The sequence below is a fragment of the Diuraphis noxia genome, unplaced genomic scaffold, assembly GCF_037042655.1.
Source record: "Diuraphis noxia isolate RWA-SAM2 unplaced genomic scaffold, SU_Dnox_SAM2 contig0004, whole genome shotgun sequence".
Lineage (NCBI taxonomy): Eukaryota > Metazoa > Arthropoda > Insecta > Hemiptera > Aphididae > Diuraphis > Diuraphis noxia.
The window spans coordinates 66,828,731-66,845,333 of NW_028301714.1; the positions used below are offsets into that span (position 1 = coordinate 66,828,731).

Here is a 16,603-nt window from a genome sequence, read left to right on the forward strand (position 1 = left end):
TCGAATGTTGGTATACCCGTACACCTGTATGTGTGAAAATTATGTGATAGAATTAAAATATTATTAGTATACAAAAATGAGCCATTGAACAGCAAAATCGAGTTTAATAATCCGGATATGCCCCCAAGTAATTAAGATAGCCAACAGAGCGCTACTCATTTGTCCATAATATTTATTTCTTCTTTTACCATATGTAATATGTTTGAAACACTCGCACAATCTAATTATTTATAATAAGCGCATGCGAGTAGGTATTTTATATAGATAATATGAAAGACAAATTGAAAGGAATTACTTAGCAGTCAGCAGGCATTGAAGTGATTTTATCTATGTAGATTCAAAATTCAGGTGGTTAATCATCTGTTGAAATAAAAAAAGCTTTTGTTGTTTATATTTTGCTTAACATATTAAGGAGTTTCTATTCTAACTAATATTGAGACTGATTGAATCTCAACAATTAATTTAAAGTTTTTGTCTTGTAAAGTATTAGTAAAGTAAAATAATAATATGTTAACAACTAAAATTGAAATAAATAACGGAATTAAATAGTTTTTTTTTATGGATCGAGCCTGGTAAACTTGGAAGTCAGAGAATCTTTAAGTTAATTGAAAATATCGTCGACAACAACCATGGCATATATTTTTTTAATACATTTTGACTGCCGACGTCTACACAGTAGCAGATTATAAAAGTATTCTTAAAGACGCCAACAATCGCACTTTGTTATAATGTAAATGTTATAATAAGACTGTAGGCTGTAATAATCACATTTATTTGTTAGCGTGAACATTTTCTGTGGGATTAGATTAATAATAAATATGTTATGATGATGACGTAGAGATAATTTTACGTCAAATTATACATTAATTGCCTTCAACAGATTATGTTATGTACATGGTACATTTAACAATTTATCAAATATTACTGTACACTGGATAAAACAAATTAATTGACATCACTAAGACTACAGTGTCAGAAATATAACATCGCACTCTGTAGGAAAAACAACAGCCATATAAAAATCAACATAAAACGCAAGGACAATTAAACAATTATTTTTGTTATTTATTAATAAAGTCATACTTAGTTAATTACAAAAATAATCTATACATTTGTCCATAAAAAAATATATAATATGTATGAAACTTACAATATAAAATATGTATAACTCAAATCCTAACGTAACAATAAATGAACTCCTATAAATATATTTATACATATACACACATACATACATACACACACACACACACTAGTCATTAGTTTGAAGTAATATGCATGTAATAATTTTGGAAAGCAGAGTCCAAATTTGTAGATCCAAAATATTTTAGTTTCTTCCTCCGAGATGTGCATTCCTATTTTCACTAAATTAGTTTGTATTACACTATAAAAACAATGTTAAGTAGATTTATATATTATGTATGTGTATGTACTATATAGTATATATTAATACTATACATTTATAAATATTTATAAATATATATTATTAAATATGTTATTCGTACACGGTTTAGTAATTCGAAATATTTTTTTTTAATGCTTAGAAAAATAATGTATAATATTTTTTAATGTATTACATAAAATTAAACAAAAAAATAGTTAGGCACTTTTGGTGGAGGGGGTGTGAGAAATAATATTAACTATTAAATTATATACAATAATTTCATTGTTAGAAAAATAAAAAAAAAAACAAATGTTTTGTTGTTATACAATTATTAATATTAACAGGACATAAAAACTAAAAACTAAATAGGATTTTTTTCTTATCGGAATGGCACAGTGTCGCGGAACTTTAATATAAAACTTTGACGTATAATATTTTATTCTCTTTAATGAACACAATATATTTTTGAAAAAAAAAAAAATAGATACAAGAACAAATATAATTACATTTATTGCCTGATGCCTCATTCAGTCATTTGTGAGGAGTGGGGGGGGGGGGAGGAAAATACAATAAATGTACAAAAACTTAATGAACATTTTCTACTAATTATATAATAAAAGTATGATCGACCTATTAGTAGCACCAGATAGATTAGCACTGGTTCAGAAATTATTAGTAATTATTCATAAGGACTAGGTGGAATAAATTAGTAGTAATACAGTATGTAACAATCCAATGAATGTTAAATTATGATAAACACAGGTGGCAGATATGATAAGAGATCATTTTTTCATTGGGAAATAAAAATTATTAAAAATAATGAATTATAAAATATTTTTATGCAGTGGACAATGGTTGTTGGTTTTTTTCTTTTTTAACAATTCAGTTCTATGGGGAAAATAATAACTAAGTAAAAAAAAAAAAAAATAGAAAAAAAGTTCTCAAACTATCACAGAAGTACATTTTTTATTTTTACATACGTAAATAGTTAAACATTAAGAAAGCATTCAGTCTTCCCATACTAAATGGGTCAAAATAATAATAAATAATATTAATTCTATACAAAATGAACATGAAAAAAAAACGAAAATTGTCAATAACTAATTTAGTAATCAATTTTTTAGACGATAATCGTCTTATGGAATGTTTAATGATGTTTATGTACCATCATACAGCAGTAGACATTGGCATATCTGGATCATCAATTTCACATACATTAGTGGAAAGTTCACTCTGACTAGGATATCGTTGTGGAAAACCGTATGTGACTACATCATCGTCTTCGCTGCGGTATGATAAGTATAATTCTTCGTCAAGTGTTTCCAAATCCCTGGCTGGATCTATCGGACAGTTAAATATTATTAGCTAATGGCAATATTAAAAATCATATTAACTTACCTATTATATGGTGATGCACTTCATCGTTGCTGTCACTGTGGAAACTAGATGAATCAGGCACTTCACTACCAGGCACTTCACTGATATTAGGCAAAGGGTTTTGGCTGCGGCGCACCCAGTCAGAACAGTCCCAATGGTAACCACCTAGTATTTTAGTGTCTTCTTCAGGACAGTGCATTGACATTCTTGGCACTCTGGTAACATCCGGAATCATTTTCAGGTCTATAACAATTTTTAGTAGAGATAAATTAGATGTTTCTGTCTTACTGAAGTTATAAAACACGTGATGTTCAGCATTTTAATTTTTATTATATTAAAATTTGAGTGAACGAAATCAAATTTAAGAATGACAAAATTCTCTAATTTGCCAAAAATTTTTTTTTTTAAATATTATTATAGGTGAGTGAGAAAATAATACATTAATAAAAACTCTTAATGCACTTCAAATAAACATATTAAGAAAATTTAAAAATAAATAAAAATAAGAGAATATTTTTAAATTGGTATTGTTGATTAATATATTAAATATTTAAGTCCCAATAAAATAATCTGATCTTAATTTTTTTTAAATGAACTCGTACATAGTTATTGTATACGTTATTTATTTCTAGTGTATTTTAAATTCTTACCTTTACCATTCATTATTTTGTTGTTGCTACCACCGCGGTTCAAATTGCGTAAATAATCAAGTGGGACATTTTCTAAGTCATCACCAGCTGAACCATAACTCCTCAGTGTGTCTAAATTGTTAAGTTGATTTGCAGCTACAGTAGCCATGTAAGCTGCGTCAGGGTTGCTCGCTATAGCTGTATAAGATACTGGCCGCTAAGATGAAATAAAATTTAGTATAAAAGAAATACCAATGATAATACAGTGGTGCTAAGCACACACATACCTGAGCAACTTCTAAATTGCTGATTTTTGCAGTTCTTTTGAATTCGGTGTTCAACACATGTATATTCTTGTTGCGACGGGCATTGCGACGTTTCACGCGGCACTTTCTATAATAGAATAGGCAATCAGTTGGTTACTCAAATATAAACAAGTAATTTCTTTAACACAACATAATGACAAAGATATTACTGACCTGCATATTATTAATATACATATGACCATAATGATAAAAACCAAGGCAGCTGAGGCAGCTGTCAGTTGAATCCACGTTATGTGTAAGTTAGATAAAATTGGGGGCCAACAAGCAATTTCATTGCCCGCTAAGCAACGGTCTCCAACGCCTCGTGGCTTGTCACACTTGTATGTGCCATCAATTTCATTATCCGGTACACAAATCTCATCTACAGAGCACTGACACTCGGAAGTCATTTTGTTTTCGCACCGTTTGCCAACAAAACCTAATCGACAAGCGCAATGTGGTTGATGGGTATGTGCAGGCGCCACAAATGTCGCCATATCAGTGACTATTGTCTGCACTTGATCTGCCAGCCAAGTAATTCGCTGACTACACACACCCTGGCCAGGTGTACAATTACAAGGTGGTACATTGTTTGATATGACCAAGCCAGCTTTCTGAAGGGCGTTGTGCATCGTATTTAAATCAGTTCCCTAGAATATAAAATTCAACAAATTAGGTTATAGCCAAAAGGTAATGCTGTTCTAAAGTTCAACACATGATCACTTCAACTTACGCCTCTGATGTAGAGCAAAATATCTAGATTGCCTTGCGGAGCGTCCTGGATGCTGATCAAATTTACATCCTTACCCAGATTCAATTTTAACGTACGCATCAACAATTTCTTTTGGCTGGATATGAAATGCTGCGGTGTAACAGACTTCAGCCTATAACAATATAAAAAATTGTATGATTTTTCTGAAAATCCAATAATTTTATTGATTTATGCATACCTTATACTGATGGCTTCATTTAGCATGTCATCAGTTAATGAGTCTACAACCACATTAACTGTGGAATTTGATGAAAATTTACCATCACTGACTGATACATTAATGGAATAATAGCCAGCATCTAATCCTTGTGGTGATCGTATCTCTCCTGATCTCTCGTCAATTTTGAATAGTTGATTGTGATTCAACAAATAATATGCCAATGTATCATATTCATCTTGGTCAGTGGCGTGCACATATCCTAATGATCCTCCTTGCCAACGGTCTTGCCAAGATCCTACCCAGACTTCAAGTGGTGTTATAATAGGTCGAAATTGTGATTCTTCAATAACCTAGGGAATAATATGATGCAATTAGAAACAAAATTATACACCGATGAACAATTTTAGTTTTATTTTTTAAGATTTATTTATGCAAATCGTGTTTGGATATAAACAGTTAATGTAATTGAAAAGCATACAACAATAAAAGTTAAATATTAAGCAATGTATTTTTTTAAATAAACGTGTTTTATATTATTCTTACACAGACTTAAGTTTTGATAGTTAATTTTATAAAAATAACAAATTTACTTGATGTTTATTAGTTATTATCAGGGCTCAGATTTGATGGCAAAATGGTTTCCTCTAATAATAGTAAAAAATAATTTTCATTTAATATTTATGATAACAAATGGATTTTTTTACTTCTTTGTTTATTTGTATTAGTAGTTTGAATTTAAATGATTATTCATGTATGAATACAAACAGATAATTTCAGTAGACATAGAAAAATCATTTTCTAATTACAAAAATATTTTAAGTCCAAACTGTAAAAAATGTTTGGAAAAAAATGTATGGAAACGTATCATAGTAATTTTTGTTTTTTTAATTACAAACTAGGAACATTTGACATAACTGTAAAACATTGTTTTTTCATTTTTAATTGCTATTTTATACATAATTAATGCTTTTTTTATTTTTATTATTCCCCTCAAATCTGAGCCTAAATTATTATACACTTTTACCTTAATATGAAGCCACGTGTCAGAATGTAAAAATGGTTTGTGATTGTCAAATACACGTATAAGTAGTTTATAGTTCTGTTGGAAACGATGGTCTAAAAGCATAGCTGTCTTAACTGTACCATCAGGATCAATACTGAATGCATTGCCATCCTCATTGTTGCGAATATCGTATGTGAATGGTCCACCATTCGGTTCTAAGTCTGCATCTGTCACAGAAAGTTGGCAAACGATCCAACCAGGTTTTTTGTCCTCCTTAAAATTTAATACAAAACAATGTTATTATGTACAAGTGCATTAGAGGACCTGTATTTTGTGTGTTTCACTGATGAAACTAGGGCGAAAATTCTGGAAAGAGGGTACGACAATTTTAATAAATAATAAGTACAAGTTATCTCTTAAGTGAAGACATTGTACAATCCCCAAAAAACTCAAATGTAACAAAGTTAATTTTTTTTCTTGCTATGTTGTTGCAATTTTATTTTGATTATGAAATTTTAATTATAATTGGTACACAATATATATATATATATATATATATATGTATATATATGATCTCCAAATGTGTAAATTTTTTTTATGACATAAATTATTTTCATGATTAAACATATTATAGACTTGTTTCGACAGAGATAAGTTTGGGACAATAATATTATAATTAACTGTATAGTTGATTAAATAGTTAGTTTTTCTATTGAACTGGTAAAGGGGGCTAGACACCGCTATTTTAAGTGCTAATTATATAAAATATAATACTTACGTGGACAAATGCTGAATAGTTATGTTGTGAAAACAATGGAGGATTGTCATTAACATCATTCACTTGTACTTGGACTAATGCGAAACTCATGAGTTCAGGAATGCCAGAGTCGGTAGCTCGAATTTGTAGATTATAAGTTGATACCTGTACAGAAAATAAATGGTTGGAAAAACAACATTCAAATATTTCATGTAATAGAAAATACTTTTTAATAAAACCTTAACCTAACATATTCTATTAACTTGAGATGCTGAATAATGTAGATAAAAAAATAAAAAATAGAATGTCTGTAAAAATATATTATTACCTGTTCACGATCTAAAGGTTTGGCAACAGTTATGTTGCCTGTTAAAGAGTCGATGGCGAACTGCTGATGGGGGTCTCCTTTAACCAGGGCATAGCGTATTTTTCCGTTAAGTTCACTGTCCAAATCAGTTGCAGAAACTTTAATAACAACTTCACCAACGTGTACATCTTCATCGATTTGAGTGGTATACGCTAGTTGACCAAATATTGGTGCATTGTCATTGGCATCTAAAATTGTTATGTTTACCATTGCCTGATTACTCAGTGGTGGTTCACCCAGATCTGTTGCTTGTATTGTCAGCAAGTAGTCACGCACTCTTTCATAGTCGAGCATTTCAAATACACTTATAACACCAGTTTCAGAATTTATCGAGAATTTATTGTGTTCGTTACCACCGGCAATCGAATATACTACTTCGGCATTTTTACCAGAGTCAAGTGATGTAGCTAATACTCTAGTTACTTCAGTATCAATGGGTGCAATTTCGGTAACAGTAGCATAATATGTTCTGGAATGATAGTTTATAGTTATATAAGATTCCAAATAATTGTTTGATTTAATTTACCTTTGGACAAATATTGGTGGGTTGTCATTGACATCCAATACAATAACATGTAACTCAGAGAGGCTTGAAAGCGGAGGGGAACCATTGTCAATGGCTTTGACAGAAATATTGTAGGTCTCGCATGTTTCGCGGTCTAATTTTTTAGCCAGTGTTACAATACCACTATCAGATGAAATAATAAAATGATTGTCAGCTGAATCTTGTAAAGAAAACTTGAGTTTTCGATTTAAACCTAGAAAATAATAATAATGTTTGTTACATAGTTCAAAAAAGTATTTATATCTAATTTCAGTATACCTATGTCAGCATCAGTTGCGTGCATCTTCATTACTATGGTACCAATTTGTGCGTCTTCTGACAGTGAGGCAGTATTATTATTATTAGAAATAAATAATGGAGCATTGTCATTGATATCCAACATTGTGATTTCCACTTTAGAGACACATTCCCATTCACTTTTCTCTCGGTCTTGTACATGTGCTTCTAAATTGTACCGTGATTGCTGTTCACGATCCAGAGTCACCGCTGTTTTTAATAATCCTGCAAGCATGAACAAAATGATTTAATGTTTAATATAGAACATCTATTATTTTATTTATGTTAAATTAATTAAAATACTTTATACATTTTGGATTTTTAATCAGCTATAAACATCTACAAGTGCTTAATTTAAGGTTTAAAAAATGAAAATCCAAATTATTAAATTAAATCATTCTAATGAATAGCATTTAAGTTGTTTTAACATGTAAATTACCAGTATCTATATCTAAACTAAAGTGTTCTGCTCCATAGCCAGTTAGGTAATATCTTAATTTTGGATTTAAATCGGCATCACGAGCTTCTATTTTTAATATAAAATTGCCAATTGGTACTCCTTCTGAAAGCATTCTTCTGTAGCGATGATGAAGACAGTAAGGTTTTTCATCTAATAATTAAATACAATGATAATTTTAAATGATAATAGTTATTTTTGTTAATTATGAATTATGATATACCATTAACGTCTGTGACAGTGATATGGAGCTGTGTAGTTGAAACATAAGTTCCATCGGTAACTAATATTGAAAGTTGATAATTGTCTAATGTTTCTCGATCTAATGTGTTGGCTACATAAACTTCACCAGTTGACCGGATGGCAAATTTCGAATGCATATCTCCATCACGAATGTGATACATTAATGTGGCTGGTAATTCATTGTCATCGTCCACTAATGTTAATTGCACTACAACCGTTCCAGGTAACGAATCTTCCTCAACTATGATATTAAAATTAAGTTATGGTACGTGACTTTGATTTTAGAATTGAAATTAATGCATTACCTGATGCCGTGTATAAAGCTTGAGAGAAACGTGAAGGATTGTCGTTATAGTCAACCAAAGATATATGTACTTTAACAGTGGAGTTGAATGATGGCGTTCCACTGTCAAAGGCCACTACATCAAACATATAAGAAGATTTAACTTCTCGGTCTAAATTTGAAACAGAAACACTAATTGATCCTGAGTACTGGTCAATCACAAATGGTACATTAGATTTGGAATTGATTAAATATTTGATTTCACCATTTTTGCCTTCATCTAAGTCAATTGCACGAACTATAAATATAAACACAATTATTGGTTACGAACAAAAAATAAATTAAATTATTAATATTGCATTACTTTTCACAACTTGAGTGCCTTCAGCAATAGCTTCTGATATTCTGGCACTATAAAAGTCATTGTCAAACTCTGGAGCATTATCATTTTCATCTAATACTTTTACATAGACTTCAGTCAGTGCAGTTAATGGAGGAGATGATTCGGTATATGCAAACACACCAAGTATGTGGAATGCTTGTTTTTCTCTATCTAATATGCCAGTAACACTTATTTGGCCTTGATCGTTTATTGCAAATAATTTGGCAGTCTCATCAGAAGCAGTTATTTTATATTTGGTTTCAACTTGAGATACCAATTTTACAGTTGTTACAATAGTGCCTGTTTAATTTAAAAGGCATGTTTTAATATTAGTCAGTTTCGAGATTAAAAATATCATAGATCATACCTATAGGAGAATTTTCTGTTAAATTAAATTTTTGGTCTTCTTGAAGGAATACAGGAGGAAGGTCTTCAGGTGATAACACAAATAGCTCTATAGGAACATCTGATTGTCTTGGTGGTGTTCCGCTATCCGTTGCTCGTATAAAAAATTGATAAACATTATTTTCTAAAAAAAAAAAAAAATGAATTGATTTAATTTTAGATCTATTACAACTAAAAAATTGATCTACAACAAATCATACTTAAGGATTCAACTGTTTTTAGTAGAACAAGAGCTCCTGTATACTTGTTCACAGTCATTAATTTTGTTATGTCGCTGGGCTCAATATCGTTGATTGAATAAGTAATTTGACCTGATGGTTCTTGGTCATCGTCAACTGCTTTCACCTATTATATATGAAAAATAATAACATTATAAAAATTAGTTGATGGTTTTCAATTGAGCACAGCTATCAATATAAATCTAACCGTGAGAAATCCTGTGTTTACTGGCAGTGAACTGTGTATGCATGTTTTGTATTCCGGTAAAAGGAACCGTGGTGAATTATCATTTTCATCGCTTACTCTAATTCGAACCAAAGTAAATCCACATCTAGCTCCTTGGTCACAAGCCAAAACGCTTAATTCATATAATGATGTCTCTTCGCGGTCTAATGGCATCCTCGAAATAATTTCTCCTTTAATTTAGAAAATTCATGTTGTTATTATAAATTTTATCATATATATATTATTTTATATTTATATTTTACATACCAGTAATATTATTAATATTGAATATTTTTGACATCTTCTTTGAAGGTATTGAGTAGCTCACCTCACCATATGGCCCTGTATCATTGTCTATCGCCTGAACCCGAATGATAGCAGTCCCTGACAATTGATTCTCTAAAATACGACCATCGTATTGGAGTTTTTCAAAAACAGGATTATGTCTGTTGGTTGACAACATTTCAATTCTAACTCTTGAGAAACTTGTATACACTCCATCACTAACTGACACATTGAGAACATGTTCGTTTACAGTTGTTAACTTGTTTAAGTTCAAAACAATTATAATGCCTAAACCAATTGGATTAAAATTATTACCAATATAAATATTAATGCCAGTATAATTTTATTTTGGAATTATTATATTTTTCTTACCAGATTTTGAGTCAATATCAAACATTTGTTGAGCATTTCCTCCAGTTATGCCAAATACCAGGCGTGAGTGATCGACAATGTCTGGATCGGTAGCAGTAACCATGGTTACAAACTGTCCTCTCTCAGCATCTTCAGATAACCAACACGAGTATGAAGACTGTTCAAATTTTGGTGCATTATCGTTAACATCCAGTACTATAGTAAAATTATGTTTTAAATTATCATGGTTGTAAAATGAAAAGGAATATAAAATTAAAACTAACCGGTAATCCAAAGGTGAGCAGTGGTGCTCAGTGGTGGTAGACCTGTATCAGTTGCTTCCAATATAACATGATGAAATGGCCGTGTTTCATGGTCCAACGATTGTTTCAGATAAATTGAACCTTCTTTTTCGTCTATGTGAAAGAAATCAGTAGAGTTTTCTTCATCTTTTCTGATGGAATATTTAATCACACGATTTATATCTAAAATAAATAATAATAAAAAGATTATAACCAAAAATTTTATTTTATACAATTTCAATATAATATTATTTTTTAATTTAATTTCATAAAATGTATTACCAGTGTCATTGTCGGTAGCTGTCACCCTTAGTATAAACGAACCAAATGATGCCGATTCTGATATAGAGATGTTATAAGAATCTTGTAAGAATTCGGGAGCACAATCATTTACATCCGTTACCATGATACTGACCAACACTTCTGCTGATACTCCAGACACACTGTCTGTAGCTCTAACAGTTAATGTGTAATGTTGGACTTGTTCATAGTCTAAATTGTCCACAGCATACAATAAACCTATTTAAAAGTGATTAGAATTAACTACATTGGCACATAAGTGATTCAACATATCTCATGCTACACAATACACACGTTTTAAATATTTAGTTAAATTGTTTTCAGATTTTTTACTTAAAAAGCATACCAATGTTATATTCCATATAGACATTGAAGAATAAAATTAATTACTAAGACAAATGTTTAAAATTAATGTAAAATATCACCTAAGTAAATTTGGACACAGAAATTGAAATTAAAAATGTTAAATTGTTATAAAAAGCTGTGTTTAAAGGTTAGAGTAATCATGCATAGAAGTAAAGATTTATTATGGTGCTTTAATTTCTAATGTCCAAGTTTTACAATGAGAGTCAAGGAAGACTCAGAAAAAAGCATAAAACACACACAATAGAATAACTATAATGTGTACTCACTAGTACCACCGTAATCATCAGCTGTTGAGATCACCAAGAAAAGAAATAAAATACAAATAGTAAGTGATGTGTTACATAGAGGTGTAAATATAACTATCTAAATAATAGTTATAAATCTAAGAATTTATTATCTTTCACCGTTAAGCTTAAGGTAATAATGAAGAGTGATTAATATTTAATATTTATTAAACAGTTGCTAAAGAAAAAAATAATTCAATACAATACTAACCTGTGTTGAAATCTATAGCAAATTCTTCAAACGTGTTTCCAGCTACAATGCTGTAAATCAATTTTCTAGCCAATGGGGAGTCAGCTCTAATAGTTAATGGTATAGGCGCGTAAAGATCAATATTTTCTGGTACAGAGACAGAGTAAAATTGTTTGTCAAAGACAGGCATTGATCGATCCATGACTTTAACATTGACTTCTACTTCAGTAGAATAAGACTGTTGTCCTAAAAATTTTCAAACAACAAAAGTTCTGTTAATAAGATTGAATGCTAATTAATAATTATCGTTAATTATTACCTCCATCAAATGCAGCAACAGTCAATTTGAATTCACTAATACGGCCATTGTTTTGACTTTCAAGATTATGCCGCAAAAATATTTCTCCAGTACTCCTAGACACTCTAAACAGTTCCCCAGGTCCTTTGGTTAGTTCATATCGCACGGCTGCGTTTTCTCCTTGATCCAAATCCACAGCATGCACCTAATTTTCAAAATAAGGGAATACCTACGTATTTAAAAAACCTTTTTTTCATTTTATAATTACCTTCGTAACGAGATCATCTTTTTTTGCGTCAATAGATACAATTGCATAATATGGTAAGTTAACAAACATTGGTGCGTTGTCGTTAATGTCCAAAACAGTTACGTTGATTGGTACATGAGCAACTCTCAGTGATTCACGGTCTGCATCCATGCTTTGGACCTTAATATTTATAAATACATTTTAATTGGGTGAATTTATAATTCGTTTAACAATACTGTAACATACCTGTACTATGATTTGGTAGACTTCCTTGACTTCACGATCAAAAGCAATTCCTGTTGTTCTGAGTATTCCCGTAGTTGAACCGATTTGAAAATGACTGCTTGGGTTCGAAATGGAGAATAGTAAATGTTCGTTGAGATGTGCTCCAATAACGGTGACAGCACACAGGAATCTGGCTTTAGTATCGTTTTCCACAATTGTTGCGTAATATATAGGTTTTTGAAACTTGAGGCTGGAGTCTTCACTTCGATACCAACGGACATTGACATTTCTGAAAAAAAAATAAAACAAAACTCCAATAGGTTTAACGATATATTTTAAGTGCTAAAAATTGCATTCAGCGTATACTATATACCTGTATAATAAAATTATACCATTGATTTTATATTAATTAACGGAATAAGTAATGGCATAGTATTCACCATTTTGCGACTAATATTATGTTTATGGGAGTAGTCAAGAAATATTGTTGTACCAATGAAGATAAGAATATATATTATTCTAATCAAAATTACAATTTTATATTTTATAGTGAATGTATACCTAGAGATGAACTATAAGATGTGCTAAAATCGTGTGACTATAAGAAAGACGTACTTTTCAGATAGTAAAAATTGATTTGTAAACAGCACTCCGATTATAAAATTGGCCCAAGTGTATTTTTTGTTTTTAAGAAAAGAGGTAATAAAAACAGTATATTATCAACTTCACGAGACACATTTTTTAAATGTTATTATTATAATCCTTATTCATTAAATTTTTTTTTTATATAATCATCAGTCATCACTATACAAGGTGTATCAGATAGAACTGACTAAAAAAAAAAAAAATTATGCTAATTAAACGTACAACAAGAATTGTGTAAATTACATAATTAATAACTAATTTAAGAAATATACTCATTTCAGAAATAATATTGAAAATAATATTTGAAAGAAGTTATAACGCTCCAAAGTAATTTATGCAAAAAAATATTGATATTTTAAAAAATTCTAAAAAATAAACTAATTGATTTAGATAAATATTTTTACCATAAAAATATTTCTTTTAATTAAATTTACAAATTGGCTATTTTGAATTTTTCCAACAAAAATTTAATCAAATTTAAATTTTTTTATTTGTACTATTAAAAAAATGAATTTTTTTTTTATATTGTACGTGTAGCGCAAGGGTCTCTTAATAATAAACAAAAAAAAAAAAAAATTAAAAAAATATTAATTAGAACAAAAGTTATTCTAAAAGTCAGTTCTATATGTTACACCCTGTATATACTAATAACTATTTAGTTAACTAGCTTACCCTATCATAGATTTTCATATCTATGGAGAAGTGGTTTTAATCCGTGAGCCACCACGTGCGTTAGAAATGATTTCTAAGAAATCTGGGAGCGTTCAAAAACATTTAATTATGCATGTTAAACTTAGAATTAGTGTACTGTGATTCCAAGAAAACGCTCATCATATAATAATAATGAGATGTAATTGGTAAATGTATTGTATTTATGATACGTCTGTGGTATTTAATCGTAGGTAATTACAATGGCTTACGTGCTGCAGTTTATATTCGAAGAAAAATTATTAAGACAAAGGCGTTACTACATCTGTAGAATTAGTCAGTGCAATATAGCTATTCAGAACATTTTTATGGTTCATAATGTTTTAGCGGTCACGAGACTATTTTTTTAAAGGTTTTATTTGGATTAATATGCATCTAAAATGACGTTCGTATTTAAATATGAGGAACTGGTGATTAATATTAACTCACAAGTGACTGATGCACACTGTACTGTAGGAGTCTAATCTTGATGTGCCACCGTAAATAACAGTGGCGGCCTGGCCAGGTTGGCGAGACGACGATCGCCGACTGGGCCTCCTTCGAATATATTGAAAAAAATGTTCAAGGCTACATGCCTTTCTAATGGTACCTACATAGAGGGGCTCTTTTTTTATTTAACCGACCAAGTAATCTGTTTGCAGGCCATCATTGGTAGATAATCCTCAAGAAACGGATGACGTGCATCGTCGAATTTGGCCGGTAATACCCCTTTCATAGTTTTTTTTTTGAAATACAACAATTACTTAAAAAACTTACTATTTAGGTGAATTATGATCACATAATTGCAATCTTCATAATATTTAGAGGTAAATAAAACTATTGATGTAGAAAAAAAAATTAAAACTTTTACCTTCAGATGATTTTCAATTTAAAAAAATATTGGATCGAAAGTGGTAATCAAATTGATAGAAAAACTTTTGGTGGGAAAAATTGTGTTTATCATTTTGACACATCTGGAATTAGGTTTTGATAACAATACTTATCAAATAACATGAAAATCTAAATTTTAGCTATTATATTATATTTCATGAGATATGTCACTGACCGGTATTACCCGCTGGCCGCCATTCCCCATGTTATCCTGCCAGAAACAATTGGGCAGCCAAGATTATTATGTTTGAATGAGTAGGTGTGTCAAATTTAACAATTCTATTACAGTCACCTAACTATCCAAACCTAACCTACTCAATAACCATACTTGACATTAGTAACTTACGATACAACAGATCAAGTTCAGACTGTTCAGAGAATAATATTTTTTATTTTATTTTTGAGAGTAAGGCTATATGTATTTTTTGTTTTAATGGGAGTCTTTAGCTTCTCTAGCCACCGTAATACTCTTAAATATAATATAGCTTTTTTCTATTCTATAACCTTATACAGTTAGAAAATAAGTTAAGAACATTGTTGCTTAATTAGTTGTTATATATATTTATAAAAATTAGTGCTGTAGATTGAATGCACACACACAAAAAAAAAAAACTTTAAAACATAAAAATATTTGAAACTGTTTAAAACTCTGAAAATCTTACTAAAAATCAAATATGTGTTATTGTAATAAAAACAATATATGATTAATAGTTAATTTAGGTATGGTTAAGAAAAAAAATTTAACATATCATAAATTAAAGATGATTAAAAATATTTTAATTGACAGAAATCTTTAGAATATTGAAAAAGAAATGGAATAATGACTGTGGGTCTCATTTGTGAGTGGCAACGGAGTTGTAGTTAAATTGCCTACATAATACGCCGTGTCATAATAATCTTATGCTTGAAATGCTCAAATGCATAGAAAAAAAACCCGGCATACGACTCATGAGTTATCCGAAAAAGTGAACAATTGCGTTTTGTAATAGTTGTAGAAGTACCTCGCTTTTCGTGGGAAAACTTGGGCCGATAAGCTTTTAATATAGGTACCAGACTAAAATTATAGTTAACAGTAACGTATTTATTTTTTAAAATCTTACGATTGGCTGGAGTATTTGCCGTCGGTGACGGAAACGGCCAAATTGTGAGGACTCGACTTTATGCCCAAATTCGGCTGTTTAACTGTGATAAGTCCTCTATCGGCATCAATTGCATAGACGTTTGCTTCGTTCCCGCCGATAATCGAATACGTCAGTTTCGTTTGACCTGGAGAATCTCCATCGGTAGCGTTTAGTTGGACGACTGCCACATTGACATAGGTGGGAATCAACACGGACGCATTGTACTCGTAGCTCGTAAACACCGGCGGACAGTCATTTACGTCCAAAATCGAGATGAATACTTTGGCCAGTACGTCTGAGGTCCGCCTCGGGTTGCCTTGATCGATGACTCTGACGTGGAACGTTATATTCGGCGACGTCTCATAGTCCAACAACGCTGTCGTTCTGATGGCACCTACGAATGACAAAAAAAAAAAACAACACCAGTCAGCAATAGATAATGATATTATATATAGTGTATATATATGTTTGCAGTGGTGGCATATTTCAGAATTTATTTTTTATATATTTAGAAAACTAAATCAAGATTAAATATATTACATTTTTAAAAATCCTCATACGTTATACAATTCACGGATAGATCAATTCGGTCGAAGAGTATT

At 30.5% G+C, this 16,603-nt stretch overlaps 1 protein-coding gene across 3 annotated transcripts in view; it reads right to left on the minus strand.

Annotated features, from left to right (window-relative positions):
* Nucleotides 1-1,044: 1,044 nt before the first annotated feature.
* Nucleotides 1,045-16,603, minus strand: part of kug (FAT atypical cadherin kugelei) — a 164,230-nt gene continuing 148,671 nt past the window's right edge. The window contains exons 15-43 of one of the 3 annotated variants that reach the window (XM_015522223.2): nt 15,981-16,395; nt 12,679-12,946; nt 12,454-12,612; nt 12,207-12,390; nt 11,909-12,133; nt 11,680-11,700; nt 11,030-11,266; nt 10,730-10,930; nt 10,467-10,661; nt 10,077-10,382; nt 9,792-10,000; nt 9,566-9,710; nt 9,328-9,489; nt 8,943-9,260; nt 8,601-8,876; nt 8,276-8,536; nt 8,035-8,205; nt 7,578-7,820; nt 7,281-7,512; nt 6,716-7,223; nt 6,409-6,552; nt 5,652-5,903; nt 4,646-4,977; nt 4,429-4,579; nt 3,870-4,345; nt 3,678-3,783; nt 3,418-3,607; nt 2,783-3,004; nt 1,045-2,724 (exon numbers count right to left, since the gene is read on the minus strand). In XM_015522223.2, coding sequence (XP_015377709.2) covers nt 2,552-2,724; nt 2,783-3,004; nt 3,418-3,607; nt 3,678-3,783; nt 3,870-4,345; nt 4,429-4,579; nt 4,646-4,977; nt 5,652-5,903; nt 6,409-6,552; nt 6,716-7,223; nt 7,281-7,512; nt 7,578-7,820; nt 8,035-8,205; nt 8,276-8,536; nt 8,601-8,876; nt 8,943-9,260; nt 9,328-9,489; nt 9,566-9,710; nt 9,792-10,000; nt 10,077-10,382; nt 10,467-10,661; nt 10,730-10,930; nt 11,030-11,266; nt 11,680-11,700; nt 11,909-12,133; nt 12,207-12,390; nt 12,454-12,612; nt 12,679-12,946; nt 15,981-16,395 — 6,782 coding nt within the window. In that variant the 3' untranslated portion in view covers nt 1,045-2,551. Of the gene's footprint in view, nt 2,725-2,782; nt 3,005-3,411; nt 3,608-3,677; nt 3,784-3,869; nt 4,346-4,428; nt 4,580-4,645; nt 4,978-5,651; nt 5,904-6,408; nt 6,553-6,715; nt 7,224-7,280; nt 7,513-7,577; nt 7,821-8,034; nt 8,206-8,275; nt 8,537-8,600; nt 8,877-8,942; nt 9,261-9,327; nt 9,490-9,565; nt 9,711-9,791; nt 10,001-10,076; nt 10,383-10,466; nt 10,662-10,729; nt 10,931-11,029; nt 11,267-11,679; nt 11,701-11,908; nt 12,134-12,206; nt 12,391-12,453; nt 12,613-12,678; nt 12,947-15,980; nt 16,396-16,603 lie in introns of all 3 variants that reach the window. The other 2 variants (XM_015522208.2, XM_015522229.2) reach the window with 2 other exon arrangements.